At 36.7% G+C, this 19511-nt stretch overlaps 1 protein-coding gene across 4 annotated transcripts in view; it reads right to left on the reverse strand.

Annotated features, from left to right (window-relative positions):
- Positions 1-19511, reverse strand: part of ECA3 (endoplasmic reticulum-type calcium-transporting ATPase 3) — a 344449-nt gene that overhangs the window by 122706 nt on the left and 202232 nt on the right. For all 4 annotated transcript variants that reach the window (XR_016355913.1, XR_016355911.1, XR_016355912.1 and 1 more), the window contains exons 19-20: positions 6164-6360; positions 1122-1233 (exon numbers count right to left, since the gene is read on the reverse strand). Coding sequence is in view for 1 of the 4 variants with exons in the window: in XM_089799217.1 (XP_089655343.1) it covers positions 1122-1233; positions 6164-6360 (309 nt within the window). In the remaining 3 variants the exon portion in view is untranslated. The remainder of the gene's footprint in view (positions 1-1121; positions 1234-6163; positions 6361-19511) is intronic.

Below are 19511 nucleotides of genomic sequence, written 5' to 3' on the forward strand. Positions count from 1 at the left end.
CAATACAAAGAAATAATCCAAAACGCATATCAACAACTACCTACAAGTCGTGCTTAAATACTCGTCGAGGAAATCTTTCCGAAGGTGTACAAAGATAGCCAACAGCAATACCTACCTATAGAAACAAAAATAAAAATGGGTCCGACATATACTAAATCAATCGGCCCATTAACAATGTTTGATTGATAATTTATTTTATGACAAGAACATTACATAATTAAGTATTGGGAAATCAGAAGCCAATTATAATGGATGGATGTTTTAAATATTTGCACTTGGTTTTTCATTATACAATCAAAAAATGGATGTTTTAAGTTTACCCTTTCTGGTTTTTCCAATAACAATTATTAATTTTCAGAGAAACTGCACGAGGTCTACTGGAAGAGATGGAATCTTAGAAAACATCCTGAATTTGCAGCCATATACTGGGCATTGGTAGATCTATAGTGGGGCCTTTTTGCAGACTGGTGTGAACATCTTTGTCAAACAGTTATTAACTATTCTTTTGGATAAATAAAATAATATCATTTTCCATGTGCAATGCCTTTCTTGAAAACTGTATTAATGTGGATAGGCCATACCACAAGGGCTGAATGGAAATGAAAACCTGCCACTACGAATTATTTGTTCTCCAATAAAAGAACTTGCCCCTCATATTATTCAGTCAGTAAAAATACCCATAAACAAATAAACGATTTGACAAATCTGTACTAAGCTATGTTGTGCCTCTGTAACAGGATCCTAAAACACTCAATAAATAGAATTTTAGGCAGACATATACAGTAGTAAAACAGGCAACTATGTAAAGCTTGGACTACCTTGTAAAAACAAATGCAACTCAGAAATGAAGTAAACTAAAAATTTGCTTGAGTAAATGACAAGATAGAAAACTACATATATCTGAAGGAAAAAAACAGCATACATCTCAAATGCCATTTTGGTTAAACTATTTAGCCTGGCAGGCACATCAGATAGGCCAGAAGAATATTGAAGACTTATATTCCTATGAACAAGGATAATTGCATCAAATAGCAATATGAAAAAATAAACAAGAAAGCACAATCAACAGCAACACATCCAAATAAAATATGCTTGAGCACTGAAAAAGTTTTCACAGATACCAATCCAATGAATGTAAGATTTGACTCGTCCTCAAAACTTAATGATTGCTGTCCTGGTGGCATCCGTTTCAGAGCAAGAGCCAAACACCGTAATGTCTCCTTTTGACCAAAACTGCACAAGATAGAGACAAGATTTGAAGATGGATATAAGTAGTTTGAAAGCACATGGTACAGACCAAAGATAGAAAACAAGAAATTAAATTAAAAAATTGAAAAATATTTTAACCGTACAATAATAAACAATTCCTTGTAATAAAATGTTGGTTTCAATCATGATAATTTGATGAATTGAAGTCTTCTGTCATTGCCCATTACAAACTGACCATAACACGATACATGTTTATGCAGGAAGAATACCATTTTTCTTAGTCCCACATTTTCCCATCATCGCGTGTCCCTAAGTTAAGACATCAACTTACAAAAAGAAACAGATATATTAATTAGCACCATTGTCACTTCTTTAGTCTGTTTCATTACGCTCACTACTGCAACAGACAATTCACACACTACAAGCATGAGGAATATGTCTCTTCCTGTCACTAAACACTCCAGACATGGTTCTCTCCTTTAAACTTTTGGATAGGCTCAACATGTTATGTAAACTCTATAACCCCCTATCAAATTCACAGACATATACTCTCTGCCATTCCAATTTCAGGAAAACTGAGACTCCTATTCAATTTTTTGCTCCTGATCTATTCCGTAAGCATTTTTAAACACAATGTTATAAATTCATTTGCATGACTTATATTAGATTAAAAATATTTAATATGGACATGCAATATTATAAATTGTAAAAATCAAAAAGCACAATCATCCCAAGCCATCATCTATGAAGGACAGATGCCCACAGAAAAATGAAAACTTTTCCTGCAGGACATCAAACAGAGAGAGATCCAAACCAGATAAAATGAAGTCCAAAAATTCAACTAGCAAAGCAGTACCTAACAAGATTTTCTGTAATGCAAAGACTCTGAATTATTCCCCTTATTTAGTTTTACAATTATGTATAATTCTCTGATTTTTTTGTATATATAATGCATACACACAAACACACAAATGAACTCATACAAACCATAATGGGAAAAAAATTCACGAACCCACGTACCAGGTTCTTGTATCCAAACTTGTCCCCGAACCCAAACCGGTTACATAGAATAATATATCAAACTCAAACTATATATAAAAACTATTATTCAAGTCATGTTCTATATTCTTCTAACATTTTAATTATATTTTTTAAAGACTCATGCCTAGCTGCACCTGTACCATACCCATACCCATATCTGCTTACGACTCTGATAATAAATCATAAACCATTGAAAACTACAAGAAGGCCAAAACAACTAGTTGGGTTCACAATTTGGTTAAAACTCTTGACGTTTAATGGACAAAACGAAACATTTTTACTTAAAATGTTCATATCATAGTCCAATACTGTACAAAAAAGATGCTAAACAAAAAGTGGCAAGATACGTATGCTTGAGGGAGATGGAGACCAAATTGCCATAGTAAGAAACAAAGGCCAAATTTTCATGTTGTCATAGTTTCCAAGACTTGGAGGACAATTTTAAGGAGTCTTAATTAGTTCTGTAGTCTGTTTGTAATGAAGAAAGCAGATTTTCATTGGGACGTGCCCCCTACATTTTGCTCTAGCAGTCACTCTACCGCTCCCATCGAAATGAGCTAGTGTCATCTTACCAGCCACCTGCTAAAGCTTAGTGTACCTAGGCCGCTGTCTGTCAGTAGTAGGCCTACCCCTAGAACGCTCACATTTTTGTGTCAGATACTGAATGCTAATCTCTTCGAGCAAATCACTCACATCAAACATAAACTGCAGGCTCTCACTGCTGATTTATATGCCTGGGTTGGTCACGTAAGTGATGACTGGGATCCCACACGGCTAGCAACAAAACACAGGCCCTAATATGTACGCTGCCCAGCTCTGAAATCGGATGAGTTTGGTTCAAAACTCACCAAAGGACAATTGCAATGTCAAAACGCTGCCTTCAGATGTCAACCAGCAGCCTCAAATGCCATAGTTTCAAATTCTCAGATTGCAATCACACCAGCATAAGAAGACAATTTGTTCCCTTTCTCAAATCAGTCAACGATCCAACCCAATCTCTAAGCCACACTGTAAACAGTAGGAGAATATGCAAAATCGTTACACCTCAACAACGATTTGCAGTAAACCTCCAGGACAATTCTCAAAATTCCTCAAGAAACCACTCAAAACCCTCAACCAGTGTTCACAATAGATTCAATATAATCCAGATGTCTCACATTCTCCCAAAAAGCCATACTTATAATGCAATTTGAGCTGTTTAGCTTCACCCACACATCTTTCACTTATAAGCAACTTTTATAATATAAAGTCTTGACACTTTATAATATAAAGCACAATAATAATTAGTGTGCATTAAATATTTATTAAATTCCAACACTGCTCAACCAAAAATAGTAATTGGGCAAAAGTGACTTACTAAAAGTAGTAAGCCCAAAAATAATAATTTCTCAACAAAGACCCCCAAATCCAAACATCAGCTCACGAGGGTAACGGTGATGAGCTGACAAAACCAAACTCCAGAAACCTGCTAAATCGGGGACATTACAGCTATGTTATACATTGCATAACCATTGGTAGCAATGAAAGTGAGGGGAGTAGTGATAGCATGGATGTTGTAATGCAAGAAACTCAAACATCTCAAAGTAAAAGACATAGTACTAAGGAACGCATAGGAAGCAGTTCAAGTAATGTGTATGTAGCAGAGGCAGTAACCTCTAACCCATTTGAGTGTCCTTCCCAAGACCTTGAAAGTTTACAAAAGGCCCATTCAACCCCAAGAAACCTCTCCTAGAATTTGTCGTAATACTCGACAAGGATAAGGAAAAACATTCCAAAGGGTAGTAGGGAATGGGAGTGTCATTTGTGCCACAAATAATATTTGTAAGATTTACTAGAGTCTATTGCCATCTTTTGTGGATAGCAGATCAAAGGTTACAAAAAATTAACAAGAAGAAAAACTTGAGACAGCTAGCTTACGCATGGATGGGGGAGGCATTAAAATTAGGAACTTCAATAGAGAATGTGCAAGTTAGTATCCCTTTGACTCATCCTTCTCATAGGGAAGAAAGTGTCACACTCAATCCCACTTCTACAAAAGGAAAGCAAGAGAAGACTAAAGAGACACCAAAATTGTTGATTTGTTTAAAGCGCAAGCAAAAGAGGTGCTTGAGTCATCTATTGTCAAATTTATGTTTGCTTGTGCTATACAATATGAGTCATGTTTCTCATATTTTGAACAACTATGCAAAGATTATGAACAACTATGCAAAGACATCTACGTTGTTGGTCCCTCATTTAAACGACATGGAGGAAAAAACTACACATCACCCTTCTTGATGAGTACTCAAAAAAGGGTAGTTTTTTGGAGGATATGTAATAGACATGGTTGGGGGATGGATATTCCATTATCATGGATGGGCGGACCAATATCAAACATCATCCACTCATCATTCTTATTTGTCACTAGCACAATGGGCTCCTATTTTCTTAGAGCTGTAGATTTATTAGAGAAAAGGAAGGATGCAACCTTCCAAATTTTGAGAAGTACTGGACCCACTAATGTTGTGCAAGTAATCACTGATTCAGTTGGGGTGGGTAAGTTAGTTGGATCGATGGTGGAGGGTGCTTAGAAGCACATGTTTTGGACCCCATATGTACATGCATTGAACAACACCTTGAAGGGCATTGGGAGGATTGATTGGATAAAGACTACATACCCCGAGGACGCGTCCCCAGAAAAAAACTCCAAGTTTCTGAGATGGAGACATCCCCGGGATGGGGGGATGGGTATGGGACATCCCCCAACCGTCCCCAAAATGACCAAATTGGCAGGGGACGTCTCAGGTACTTGGGGACACCTGCATAAAAAAGGGGGGATGGCTTGCCTACAATCCATTGTGGTCAATGCAAAGTGGAGTAAATGGCACAAGTAGCACACTGGAAGGAAGAAGTCTGAAGCAAAGAATGAGACACCTTCAAGATTGCAACCTACCATATGTTGTTTATGGATAGCCATATATTTGTAGATACGTTATTGATTATGATTATTATGGACAGTTCATCATAGAGTTGTTTAGTATTTAGTTATAGAATTTTATCTATTGTTTACAATTCAATATGTTATGTCATTTCGTGCAAGAAACTTAGAGACTTCGGGCATTTTCGCTATATGTATTTCATATTTTGACAATGAAAGAATTTGAATTTTCTTAAACTTCTATTTATTTTCTTTCTAAAATGCGTATATTGAATGGTTTTCAATCAATGTTATGATATGTAAATTTGATATCTCTCTATTTTTCATTATTTTTAATAGCCATCCCCTACAGTCCCCTAAAATTTGGCCCTGAACTATGCTACTATTAGAAGCACATCATCATGCCTGAAAATTCATGGAGCATAGTCCCTAAAACTCCACAGAACAGAGAAACAAAGGCATTCAGCACTGCGAGAGTACTTTTGACAGTAATTTTTTGGTTCATGTGTAACAGAGAATGTAACTTCAATTTCTTTGCAAATGGACCATGAAAATTACAGTTAAAGCACCAACAAGTGAACAGCTGGAGGAGTGTGATTATTGGGATTATTACTGTCTGTACAAAACTTTCATGTACACTCCGTGAAATTACATTGGCACAAAAGGGCCTTTCCATAAGAAGAACCCAAATGCTTGCAACTTGCACACAGCTTGTGTACATCGCAAATTCAAATTCGTACCTGACAAAAAAAATTAAATCATTTTTTTGTGAAAATGACCAATATTGATACTTTTGCAGTACAGTTGCCATTGAGATGTTTGCATTAAAATTATCCACAGCATAAACAACTCTGCCTCTAGGTGCAATAACTAGACCACTATTAATACTTTTGTAGTACAAGTTGCCATTAAGATGTTTGAACTACAATTATCCACAGCATAAACAACTCTCCCTCTAGGTGCAATAACTGGAAACAAGAAAACCAAATAACAAACCCATGCAGCCTTTCTTCCAACTCTGATCGAATATCAGTAGTCAGAGGAACAGCAGAGCCATCATCATTGCAAAGAACATTTGTACAACGAGCTATAATACTCTCTGGAGCGCCTTTAGAAAACATGATTTCTTGTTGCTTACGGCTACAAAGAACACTCATCATCTTTCGATCCCGAGAAAACTCCAACACAGCAACCTGAAAATGTTTACAGTTAAACTATCTATTTTAGAATTTATGACCTCCTGATCAAATGCACAACCAGAAATAGAAATTAAAACATATCCTAAAATGACATAATTAAATTTGGAATAGAGGGAAAAAAAATCAAATTTCTGCAATTCAAATGTAAAGATTGTAATATTCCCAACAAATGTAATATAATTTTTTTAACTTGACAATAAGAGCACAAAAGGGATTAAATCTTTTTTGGTGTGATGGGGTGATCTCCCACCAAGATATTTGTTAAGGAAAACGTTAGTTGCCTATTCAGGCACGTGAATCAGATCCATGAATTCGGGATTTTTTTTTTCCAATTATGATTCATGGAATATGTGTGTGTGTTTGCGTGCGTGTGCGCGTTTGTGCGTGTGTGTTTTATATATACTAAAAAATAATAGAAACATACATAATTATAAAACTACATCATTTCATAGTATGAATCTATGATTCTAGTATGGATCTATGAAACTAGCATACTTGACAATTGATCAATTTTCATGATTATAAAGAACATCAACACAGTCACATTGAATTACTAAATCACAAAATGAGAGAAAAATAGAGAGCAAATGAACTTGCATCATGAATAAAAGGGTCATTTTTAGGGTTTGAAGCAAAAAACAATTCAAAAACGCACTTAGGCCTACCGTTTTTTGTTTTTATGTCTTGCATTGCCACGGATACCCACCAGATCCTCGGGTTGTGGCTTGGATCCGTGAGGGTCCGGGATGAATCCTTGATTCTGCCTGGATCCACAAGCAGAATCAAGGATCCTCACGGATCCAAGCCCGAATCAGGATCCGACCTGTATATGATGAATCCAGTAACTAAGAAGAAAACATGATACTGCCCATAAACAACCAAAGTTTGTCTATGGAACTGAAAGTACAAGAAGTTGGAATGGAAAAATGTAATGTCTTCTTTATGGATATACCTGATTTTTTATCGAAAAGTAATAATTCCAGTGATAAAATTTACTTACAAGAGTAGTCTTTCACTAAATGACAATGATAATAGAAATTGAATTTAGGAAAAATAAATGATTAATATCAAAAACATGACCGTAGGTATTCCAGCACTTTTGGATCCTTACTTTAGCTTTTTCTTAATAACCAAGCATGCTAGAAACTTAAGAGGAAAGAACAATAGGACACCAAGAGAGTGTCCTCCACAACTAAGCCCAAGAGCTCCAAACAACCAAGTCAATCTGACCTCTTGGCAAACAAGCAATCCAAATCAATGGGTCTGCTTAATTGAAAGACCCCGTACTCCTGCATCTCCCTATTATGTTTGCCTGCCACTTCCTAATATAATTACTTAGTGAAAATTAAATGAATAATTACTAATCCTAAGATTCTTGATAAATTGACATGCTAATTAAATAATAATATAAATTCTTAACTAAATTTGAAAACTAATATAAATTAGATAGAAAAATATGGCATAAAAGTTAATTTAACAAAATACTTGTATGTTGTATCTTGGTTCTTTATAATTAAGATTGATATTGCTTCATAATTCAATTTTTTTACAGGCTTATTTTTCACATCAGATCTCTGTTTCTTGCATTATGCTCTCATTATTGCCTCCTCCCAATCCATTTGTTCTCCCTCTTATATCTTCTAATGAAAAAGAGTGCATAGTTGCATCACTCCTTGCTTTGCAAAAGTTACAGCCCTTCATATATACACTTTTAGAATAATAGTTTGAGTTTAATTAAATCTCTTTAACAGTAGGACATGCAAAGTTTCCGCAAATTCTACTAAAACAAACTGATATAAAACCTTTCTAGTGCTTGAGATGAACTTCATCAGTTAAGGATGATATATTAGTCCTTCTTACTGAGATAATAATTCTGCAATAATATATATTCTGCTACAAATTCGAATGAGGCAGAGAATGCTAAAGGAACAGACTTCTTGTTCTTGTGTCCTTTATCCACATCCCTATCTCATATATATAGGGCACCCAAGAGTCATGTCCTAAGAAAGGACATAACTCTCCCTAGGTCGGCCCTACAAACCAAAGGATAAGTTAGCCCAGATCGGCGTCTCATCTAAACAGATTTAGTTAGTAAATGTACTAACACTAAATATGAAAATTAAAACAATAACAAATGCTCTAAGAGGGATGCCAATTAGGTAAATATCATAAGGCATTTAATAGGTTAAATCCATACGAAGGATATTAATGAATTGCTAGATCGGTAGGATCAGCAATCCAGACCATTATGTTATCAGAGATATTTTAGGATTAACAGGAGATGGCTGCCTCTGATAATTTTTTTAAATTTATAGCTCTCCTTTGCTATAGATCGCTATCGTCTTTTAGCCTGTTATATTTTCAAGGGCTGCAACCATGAGTTAATAGAGACTTTTTTTCTCCCGATTGCCGCGATACAAATTTCATCAAGGCTATTATCTTGGTAGCCTCTTTGGTGGAGACCTAACACTTTGACATCCAAAGTAACCTATAAACTAATAATTGGCACTCTTCAAAGCTCTTTGTTCTGTACAACAGAAGTGATCTACAGTTTAATCATGCTTCTATTCCTATAGCATGATGGGAATAAGACAGTCCGCCCTTCAAAAGATTGTTTGTTCTCCAGCAAATTGTAAATTGTGATGATTAACTTGATTTTGTAACAGGAAGATGACTTAACCTTGCAAACTTCTAATCTTTCTTTATATGAAAATATATCCCACAATTCACTTCCATTGCAATACTGTAATATTATCAAAAGTTGTTAGTTTGAACAGCTTAACCAAGGTATTGAAATTTTGCAAAGTTTGTAATTTTAAGACAAGTTTTCTCCCACCATTCTTTTCTCATCACATGTAAATGTAAAAGACTGATTTGGATTGACCCAATGTTTGCACTATATCATAGTGATCTCATATATTAAGAGAGGATTAGAAGCATGACACACATCTAAGGCCTTAATTACAATGTTCTTTTGAACAAATGAATCTATATCCTTTTTGGTTTTATTTTATTGTCCTCGTATTCTGTAACTAGTTCATTTGGTTTTATTTTATTGTCCTCATATTCTGTAACTAGTTCAAGCATCATGCTTCCAAGCTTCTCTTTAACAAAACAAGGGAGATCTTGCAATTGGTCGTTGAAAATTTTTTACAGGTTAGGTGAGATCAGAAGTCCTTTCAGTAAGAGGGCTAAGTCTTTAGAATTGATGACCAAGGTGACATAATGTGTTATCATGAATGATTATGATTGTAATGATCTTATTCTATAGATGTTTTATGAATGTATGGATCATGACATATCTATTCATGATTACATGAGAATCATTATAGCTTCAATTGTTAGTGAAAGTGACATTATTTTCCTGCCTAGCATATCATTGTTACTAGTTGTTGTGAAATGAAAACAAGTGCTTCTACAGTTGCTTATAACTTGGTATACAGTGTTTTCGAACAATGTGAAGGGAAGCTGAAATCTTACTTGTTTGATGAGCATCTGGTGGAAGAAGAGTAGTTCAAAACAGAAAATCAGTCATTTATTGCAGTCACACCCAAGGAAAGATCTACACTTGGAAATACAGTATTCATCGATGGGAAATATGTTATTTCAGGTAAGGCTTGCACAAGTTTCTTGGTAAGAAGCTTGCAGGTGGAGCTATCCTACGAAATTAATCACACTGATACATATGATAGGCATCTTGGAAGCATATATGAAGACTTTTCCAATCAGCCAATGATAATGATACCACAGCTAATGTAAGTGTTGGCGCTTATGTTGGCCAGGGTGATATACACCTTTCACATGTCGTGGATCCTATTTGGGATGGACCTACTTTTGACCATAGTACTATTCTAACTTCACCCACATCGTTGTGCATGAAGGATGGCCCTAATAACATTGATGGTATTCATGTTAACCTCAAACAAAAATCTGATTCAGTGTTGCTTGATGCTGATAATAAATCACAAAATTTGTATGGGGTTTATAGATCTCAAGGATCCTATTATTTGGCAGGACAGTTGAAGGTAAATGAAGACCAAATCATTGCAGCCATTAAACATCTTGATGACACTAGCAAGCTCATGGAAAGTTTGATGTTGGTCTTAAAGGATAACTATGGACATTGGTGAAGAACTTTCAATTTTAGACTTACAGGCACTTAGTAGTAACGAAGACTAATCACCTATAACTCCATTCTGATAGAGATCATCTTTTCATGTTTGGTGAGATCTCTCTTAATGCACTAAAAGAGAAAGGCTTGGAGGTAGATAAGCTTACCGATGTGCTCAAGGTTACCAAGGATTCTCTAAAGAACTCTCTATGGCCTTTCAAGAATCTAAATACTCAGATTTATGAAATCTAGAATTGAGCTTGGCTCAAGCATCCTCATCCACAAAAAAAATCCAGTCTTCTATGGTTGCCATAACATTTGAGGATGATAGGAGTACACATCACTTAATGGGAGAACCCCTTATGATGGACAAGTGCAACAATCTTTCAGATTTGCATGCACTCAAGAACAGGTATAATTCTGAAAATACTGAGTATATACACAGCTTGCATCATCGAGATCATGGATTACTTTTGGAGAGCCAATTACAGGCTCAAGAAATAGACACGGATGGGGTAGCTGATCACACACATTGCAATCAACCACTATGGTTATGCCTATATGTAGAGACGTAGGCATAGGTGTCTCACATTTGATTAGGCCTTTAGCTATGTATAAAGAGCTAAAGAAGATCAATGGTGTTGAGATAAAACCCCATCATGTCAGTGATTCCTTTGTGGAGTATGAAGCAGTCCTAATATTAGGATTTGGGACAGGTCATGAAGTCACTTGCATTGTTTTGGTATATGCTTGTAAATAGAAAGTTCTAGTGGATCCATGCTCCAATTTATGGAGGTGATCTTAAGAGGATAAGTATTCCAACTAAAACTTATCGGTTTCCAATTCCATCATTATTAGTAGGAGGCTATCCTATATTTCTGGTTACGGAAGTTTCAGATTGTAACTTTGTTGAAAATAGTTGTTAGGAGAGATTGGAATGATTATATCATTACTCCAATGTTAGATATTGGCATGGTGATGAGGGTCCAGCAGCAATGACATTAGAGGCATTTCTTACACCATTAGAGATTCACTCGGATAGTTAGCATCAATAACATGATAAGAGAGAACTATCTCTTCCATTTGAGGGAGTGTCATAGTGCAATGACTTGGGATCCAGGGACTCACATTATGGATGGAGTGCTTCTCTGGTTATTGTAAATTGATGACAGTTATATTGGAGTGGCAGAGCAAAGTGGAACCATATTACTAACATTGATATGGGATCTTGGTATTCAGACAAACATACGGGTGCAGATAACATTTGCCATTCGTGATATGCTGAGATACATCTATATCCTCACTTTCAGCATGAGAGGTAGACTGGTTTGGGATCCTGGCAATCTATGTTTGGTATGGTCATGACCCAATATTGGCATAACATCAATATAAATATACACATATATCCATACATAACTGTTTAAATATAAATATATAATTAACTATTTATTTAAATTCCTTATTTTATGAACAAAATGAATAATCAATATCAATGTTAATAAATATTAATAAAATCAATTAATCAATCTATAATAATATTAATGTAAATTAACTATTTAATATCATCCATATTATTATCCACATTAATAATATTAAACCATATTTGATCGACTTCAATAATAGTCAATTCTATATGGATGATAATTGTATGAGTTGATAATTAAATAATATAATACATGTTTCAATTATGAGTCGATGGTCAACAATACTAGTAAATAAATTAATATTAATAGCTGATAACTAATATGAATTGCCAACAACCATAAAATCAACCATGGAGTGACATGAGAGGAAGGTTGCATCCCACAAACAATGTATTTATAGTTTAGAAATATATATATATTAGCTTGAAGTACAACTTTGACGGAGAGATAATGGAGTCATGCTAAGAAAAGATGGAAGAAATGAATCCTCACGGGAAGTAAGTGGACACATAACAAGCATTTCCAACCAATGATTGGATGTTGTAGGCTATAGACTTTCGAATTCATTGGGAATGAAGAAAGTGGACACATAAAAAGCATTTCCAACCAACGACTAGATGTTGTAGGCTATAGACTTCCGCATACATTGGGAATGAAGACATCAATCGTAGTCAACTCATCTTTCATCAATCAAAGAACAATATGTAAGATGATATTGAGGGAAAAGATAATTAATCCTTAACCACCAATTGTCTATTAGGGATGTCACTGATAATTAATTGTCAACTAAAGAATGTTGAGGTGTGAATTGAATTGGTGAACCAATGTGCCTAAGTAAAAAGAGCTGTCTTATAAATCATCCAAATATGTTACAGTTCAACCTTAAAGGGTATATGAGGGAAGTCAATCCCACTTCTGGAGAGGGGGGATTTAAAAAGAACAAATTGCAGAATGATCAAAGGATCAAGAATTATTAATTTATTCATTAATGTAGAATGGAAGGAGGAAAAGGTAATGAGGATATCTAATCGGACATTGGGGAGATCACTAGATGATTGTTTACCGCTAAGAGTCTATCAAGCTGTAATTATATAGAATACACTCAATAAGATCAAAATGTATGTCTTTGACCATTGACTAGGACGATAGGAAATCAACCAGTAATACTCAATAATATATACTTACAAGTGACAACTGATAGGCCCAGTCTGCAGGAAGATTCCTTTCAGACTCTAAGTCTGAAACCAGCAACAATATAAGCTATCATGGTGTGTATAAAATTCTCATTATGGGCATGATTATAAATTCATAATAACAGAACATCAACAACTAATTACTATGACTGGATGTTGTCGACTATAGACTTTCGTATACATTGGGAATGAAGAAAGTAGACACATACCAAGCATTTCCAACCAATGACTGCATGTTGTAGGCTATAGATTTCCGTATACATTGGGAATGAAGACATCAATCCTAGTGGCGTAAATCAAAGAACCATGTTTAAGATGATATTGAGGGAAAAGATAATTAATCCTTCACCAACAACTGTCTATTAGGGATGTCACTGATAATTAATTGTTAACTAAAGAATGTTGAGGTATGAATTGACTTGGTGAACCGATGTACCTAAGTACAGAGAGGTGTCTTATAAATCATCCAAATATGTCACTGTTTAACCTTAAAGGGTATACGAGGGAAGTAGATCTCCCTTTTGGAGAGGGGGGATCAAAATAGAATGAATTGTGGAATGATCATAAGACCAAGAATTATTAATTTATAATTTTATTCATTAATGTAGAATGGAAGGAGGAAAAAGGAATGAGGATATATATTCTTACTCAAGTCCTATTACAAATTTAATATCTGAGAAGGGAGGACAAAGTGGTTTCAAAGTAGGGGTTTGTCTAAATCCAAGCAATGCCATCATTGTCCCAAGACAGGGTAGGGTTCAGCATCTTGGAAGCCTTGGGGACAACTCTGGATATAGGATACAAACACAGACCTGTAGACTTTAGGGAGCCCATTGCAGTTGGTCTCTAGGCACCCTGGATAACACCTAACACCTACTCCTTGTGTCATTGAGTTGAAATAGTAATAAGAGGTATTAATGTTACATACAGATAATTTAATCTGATTAAATGAAAAAATTCCTTTTTCTCTGAATGTCTTAACTTGAATCATGGTACCTTATGACATAGAGTGTAGAGTTTGAGTTAAATATGTAATAACAAAGTCTAAACATATCAGTGGACAATATAGGTATGGTACTTGGGATCACAATGCATTGCTTCACAATTTGAGGTCTAGTTATGTTTTTATTATAGTGGAGCAGCAAAAAATTATAGATGTAAAAGGGAGGACATACTTCCAAAGTTGAGATATGCAATTCCTTGAGGGCAAGCAAACTTAGGGAATACCGGTGCAATACAAATTATCATATGGCAATTCGAAGTCTCCCTTTAATGAATTGTACAGCTATGATACTTCCTTTGTGGATATGATCCTCACTAATAGTAGAGTACCTAGTGCTAAAGATCTCGTTCAAAGAAGTAAGGATATTCTAGAAGACCAAAAGAGAACTTGCAACAAGAACAAAGTCAGTAGAAGTTATATCAATGTGCAGATAGACATCAAACAGAATGAGCATTTGAAGAGGAAGATATGGTGTTTCTGAGGTTACAGCCTTTACACAATCATCTATGAAGAGAATAAAAAAAGACTAGTTAAGACCACACTTTTATGGTTAATACCAGGTGACTAAAAAGGTGGGGCAGGTTGCTTATGAGTTGGAATTACCTCTTGACAGTAGGATTGAAAAATCTTTCCACGTTTCATGCTTAAAGAAAGCCCTTCCGCAGCAGATTAACTCATCCATGGAGCTCCCTCCATTACACTATGAAGGAATAATTAATCCTTTAATCTGAATCTGCTTTAGATGTAAGGAGAAGGGATTATGTAACAAGGCTATTCCAGAATACTTGATCAAAAGAAAAGGACTACTGCCGGAAAATGTGACCTAGGGAGAAATTGAAATCTTTGAACACCACAACCCGAAATTGCTTGAGGTCAAGAAATTAGGGGACAGGACTGTGATGGACCCATGAAATGTTGTAATGGACACCCTAGAAATGCCCAAAAACTAAACAACTGCTGATAGGAATTTTGTCAAACAATTTGCATCCAACTCCTTATTCCTCCGTTTACTAATTTAACTGCCCTTATGACTTCGGAAATGAGACATTTATATTGTTTGCTTGCATGGAATTTTCAGAATTTGATAAAACCAAATATGGGCAGATTACCAACTCACTAATTACTCCAATAATATTGACATAATGCACCAACAAATATTATTTAAACCTGTTACTATAGTGACATGAATAGTGTTGCGTGAATAGTGTCGCATGAATAGTGCTGCATGAACAGTACCTACGTGAACAGTGTTGCTACAGTATTTTGTCTTTGAAGCAGTCCAATATCTTCATAAAATCATTCCCTCAAAGTAGTGTAAGCGTCGGATGACTAATGAAGAAGATATGCGCAAAACATCAAATCTATCTGTAGCTAGAAACACACCCAATCTGCTTGATAATGAAGTTGATAACAATGGATTACAAAAGCTAAACCCCAAGGGAATGATGTCTAGAATATCACAAGAGAGATTAGACATCCTCTAATGCCAAGAACAGATTTGCAACTCACATCAATGTTCTTCCCATATTCAACCTTCCCAAATGAAGCCACCAATGCTCCCCTTTATTCTTTCTCCAAGGGTCGACTCAACCCTCATGATGACTGTGGGATAAAAGATGTGCAATATAAAACATATTTAAATATTCACTTATGTCTCCCTTCGGCACCCCTTTTATTTGCACACATTCCCATAAAATTTAATATTAAAGTAACACTAATATTTTACAACTAAATTCAATGTTACTTTAATAATACTTTAAGCATAAAATATATAAGCTATCAAACTCCGAACAGCACGAGTGATAGCTCGTCGGAAAGCTCTGGCCGAGGAGTATCAAATCCAATCACCAAAACTAGCCTCCCCTATGTCCTGTTGACTTACTGAAAATAGTAAGTATGCCTGAGACTGAGTAAATCAACTCCGTTTTAGCCCAAACTGGAGATGACTAGGCCACAAAACTCTAGGATCCCTTTTAAACCCTTCGTTAGCCCTTTGGATCATGTAGAACTAGGCTAATGCATACACACATGGTTAACTGCTAAAGTGGGAACATTACAGTCCGCCCCCATTGAAATTGCTTGTCCTCACGCAATCTCAATCCAGCCTGCTGAATAACCTACTCACTCTCCCATGTAGCATCCTCCTTCGGCAAGTCTTTCCATTCGACCATATACTCCTTCACTATCTTGGTTATGAGTTTCTTCTCTCGAGTGTCCAGAATAGCCTCGGGCACTAACACAAGCTTCCCCTCCTCATCTAAAGGGGGTAAATCTGTAGAAGGCACTACACTCTGACCAATGGCTTTCTTAAGCCTCAACGCATGAAATACATTGTGCACTCGACTACCCTCTGGAAGCTCAAACTCATAGGCAACTTCGCCCACTCTAAGAAAAACCTATAGGGACCATAAAATCTAGGCTTCAGCTTCTCTGCTCTGCTCTTCTTGAGCAATGATTGCTTATATGGCTATAGCTTCAAATACACCATATTCTCTACCTCAAAACTGCACTCTACCCTATGCTGATCAGCATACAACTTCTGCTGATTTTGGGCTTGTTGCATGTTCTCCTTCAGCGCTCTCAGGATATCCTGAGTATCTTGCAAAAGGTCTTTGGCTTTAGACACTCGATTGTTCCCCAAAACCAAATACATGAAGCTTGGTGCTTCATACTCATACAATGTCATAAATGGTGTCATCCTGATGGTCATGTAATATGTGGTATTGTAACAATACTCCCCCGTGTGTAACCACTTGACCCTTGCTCTCTATCGCACAGTCACATAGTTATGTGCCTTCCACCCATTTATTTACTATATCCATTTGCCCATTTATCTAAGGGTAACTCATACTAGGTGTAAGATTTGTACCGCACAGCCTAAACAACTTTTGCCCAAAGGCGCTCATGAACTTGCTATCCCTGTCACTAACAATAAATCTCATATCCCATGCAACTTGAAAACCTCTCTTAAGAACAAATCTGCCACCTGAGCTGCTGTATAAGTAGAACGAATAGCAAAGAAGTGAGAAAACTTTGTCAATCTGTCTACCACTACATAAATACAATCTCTCCCCTGCACTCATGGTAAACCAATGATGAAGTCCATAGAAATGCTTTCCCATTTCCTGTCCGAATTAGGCAAGGGTTGTAGTAAACCTGCAGGAAACGTGTGCTCTGCCTTATTCTGCTGACAAACTGCACACTCCCTAACATACCTCTAAACATCATCCTTGAGCCCTCTCCGTGAAAACCACTCTCAGATCTGTCTATAGGTCTTGATGACCCCCGGATGCCCAATTGTAGGTGCATCATGAAATGCCCTAAGAATCTCCTCTCTAAATTGTGATGTAGGGATCAAATAAACCCTATTCTAAAATCTTATCGACCCATCCAACACTGCATACCTGTCATCCTAAATAGTGCCTGCAACTATCCCTGAAGCCCAATCATCTCCTGCATACTCCATTGTAATCCGATCTCTCCAATCACCCTGAAACTTCTGTCAAAGCACATAAGTGAGTTCTCCGAGATAAAGCATCAACCACCACATTTTTCTTACCTTTGACAAACTCTATATCAAAGTCACAAGCTTGCAATTTAGTAACCCATTTCTGTTGACAGTCATTAAGATCATGCTGGCTCATGAAGTATTTAATACTATTGTGATCAGTCTTGATCACAAAACGTCCACCTACCAAATACGATCGAAATTTGGCCAATGCATGCATTATGGCCAACATTTCCCTGTCGTAGATAGAATAGCTCCTCTCAACTCCTCAAAGCTTCCTACTCTCGAATGCAATGGGGTGTCTCTTCTGCATCAATATTGCTCCTATCTCGTCTGCTAAAGCATCACACTAAAGCTCAAACGAGTTCGTGAAATCAGGTAGAGCTAGAACCGGACAAGATGACGTCACTTGTTTGAAGTGGTCAAAACATCTCTGTGCTGCCTCTGTCCATGTGAAGGCTCCTTTATTGGTGATATTTGTCAAAGGTGTGGAAATCTGTAAGAATCCCCTAACAAACCTCCTGTAAAAACCACATAAACCAAAAAACCCCTTAAGCTGTGTGAGGTTTGTGGGAGTAGGCCAATCCACAACAGCTCTAATATTTTCGGGATAAACCTGAACACCATCTACGCTAATAATATGCCCAAGGTAACAGAGCTCGGTCATGCCAAACTTGCATTTTGATTCCTTAGCATACAATGACTCTCTATCCAGAATAGATAACTCCTCCATATGTTGCAAGTGCTCCTCCCAGGTCTTACTAAAAACCAAGATGTCATCAAAGAAGATCAAGACGAATCTCCTTAACTGCCCCCTGAAGACCTGGTTCATACAGCTCTGAAATGTGGCGAGTGCATTGGTTAGCCCAAATGGCATAACCATAAACTCGAAGTGGCCATAGTGACATCGGAAGGTTGTCTTCTCGATGTCCTCTACTCTCATCCTGATTTGGTGGTATCCAGATTGTAAATCAATTTTCGTGAAGAAGCGTGCACCATGCAACTCATCTATCAACTCATCAATCCTAGGAATGGGATACCTGTTTTTAATTGTTTTCTTATTCAGTTCCCTATAATCGATGCACATGTGCATCATCCCATCCTTCTTCTTCACTAGAACTACTACTGAAGCAAAAGGGCTTTTGCTAGACCTAATGTGCCCCACCTCCAATAGCTCGTTAATTGCCTTCTCTATCTCGTCCTTGTGTTTCTTAGGATGACGATAGGGAGTAATCATGACTGATACTTTGGAATATCACCAAATACTTTGGTGTGCCTATCAAGTATCTCCTAGATATCTGGTGAATGACTCTTTACCTGTGGCTCCTGTGGAGCTGGCATAATGAAACATTCAGCTACCTACTCTATGTCATTATACCGAAAAAGTCTTTGCATTATCATCAGGGAGACTACTTTGCAACTCCCATCCGAAAGTCCTCTAAGTACAATAGTTCTGCTCTCATGCTGGAATCTCATCTCCAGTTTTGCTAGGTTGAGTGTAAACTAGCAAAGCCATCCATGTCATGTCGAGGATGACATCATAGTCTCGCATGTCTACTACATAGAACTCATCCTCCAACGCATAGCCATCTCAAAACCTGATATGAAGATTAGTTATCTTCTGAGTGAATAATAATTTGTCACCATTAGCTACCATGACTCTAAACCCAGCATGTTCCTTGATTTGTAAACCTCTCATGGCTACCAACCGTGCATCAATGAAGTTAAGTGTAGCCCCAGTGTCAATGAGAGAGATCACTTTATGCCCTTGGATAGTAACCCTGGCCCTAAATGTTATCACCTTTTGAGCCCTCATCAATCGTGCCAATGACCTATCATCCTTAGGAATGTCATTCTCCTCTGAAGTGCTACTCCCATTTGAATCGGAGTGTTGATCGTCCCCCTC

This window comes from Cupressus sempervirens, chromosome 9 (genome assembly GCF_028749045.1).
Source record: "Cupressus sempervirens isolate cs-2001-9-10 chromosome 9, ASM2874904v1, whole genome shotgun sequence".
Lineage (NCBI taxonomy): Eukaryota > Viridiplantae > Streptophyta > Pinopsida > Cupressales > Cupressaceae > Cupressus > Cupressus sempervirens.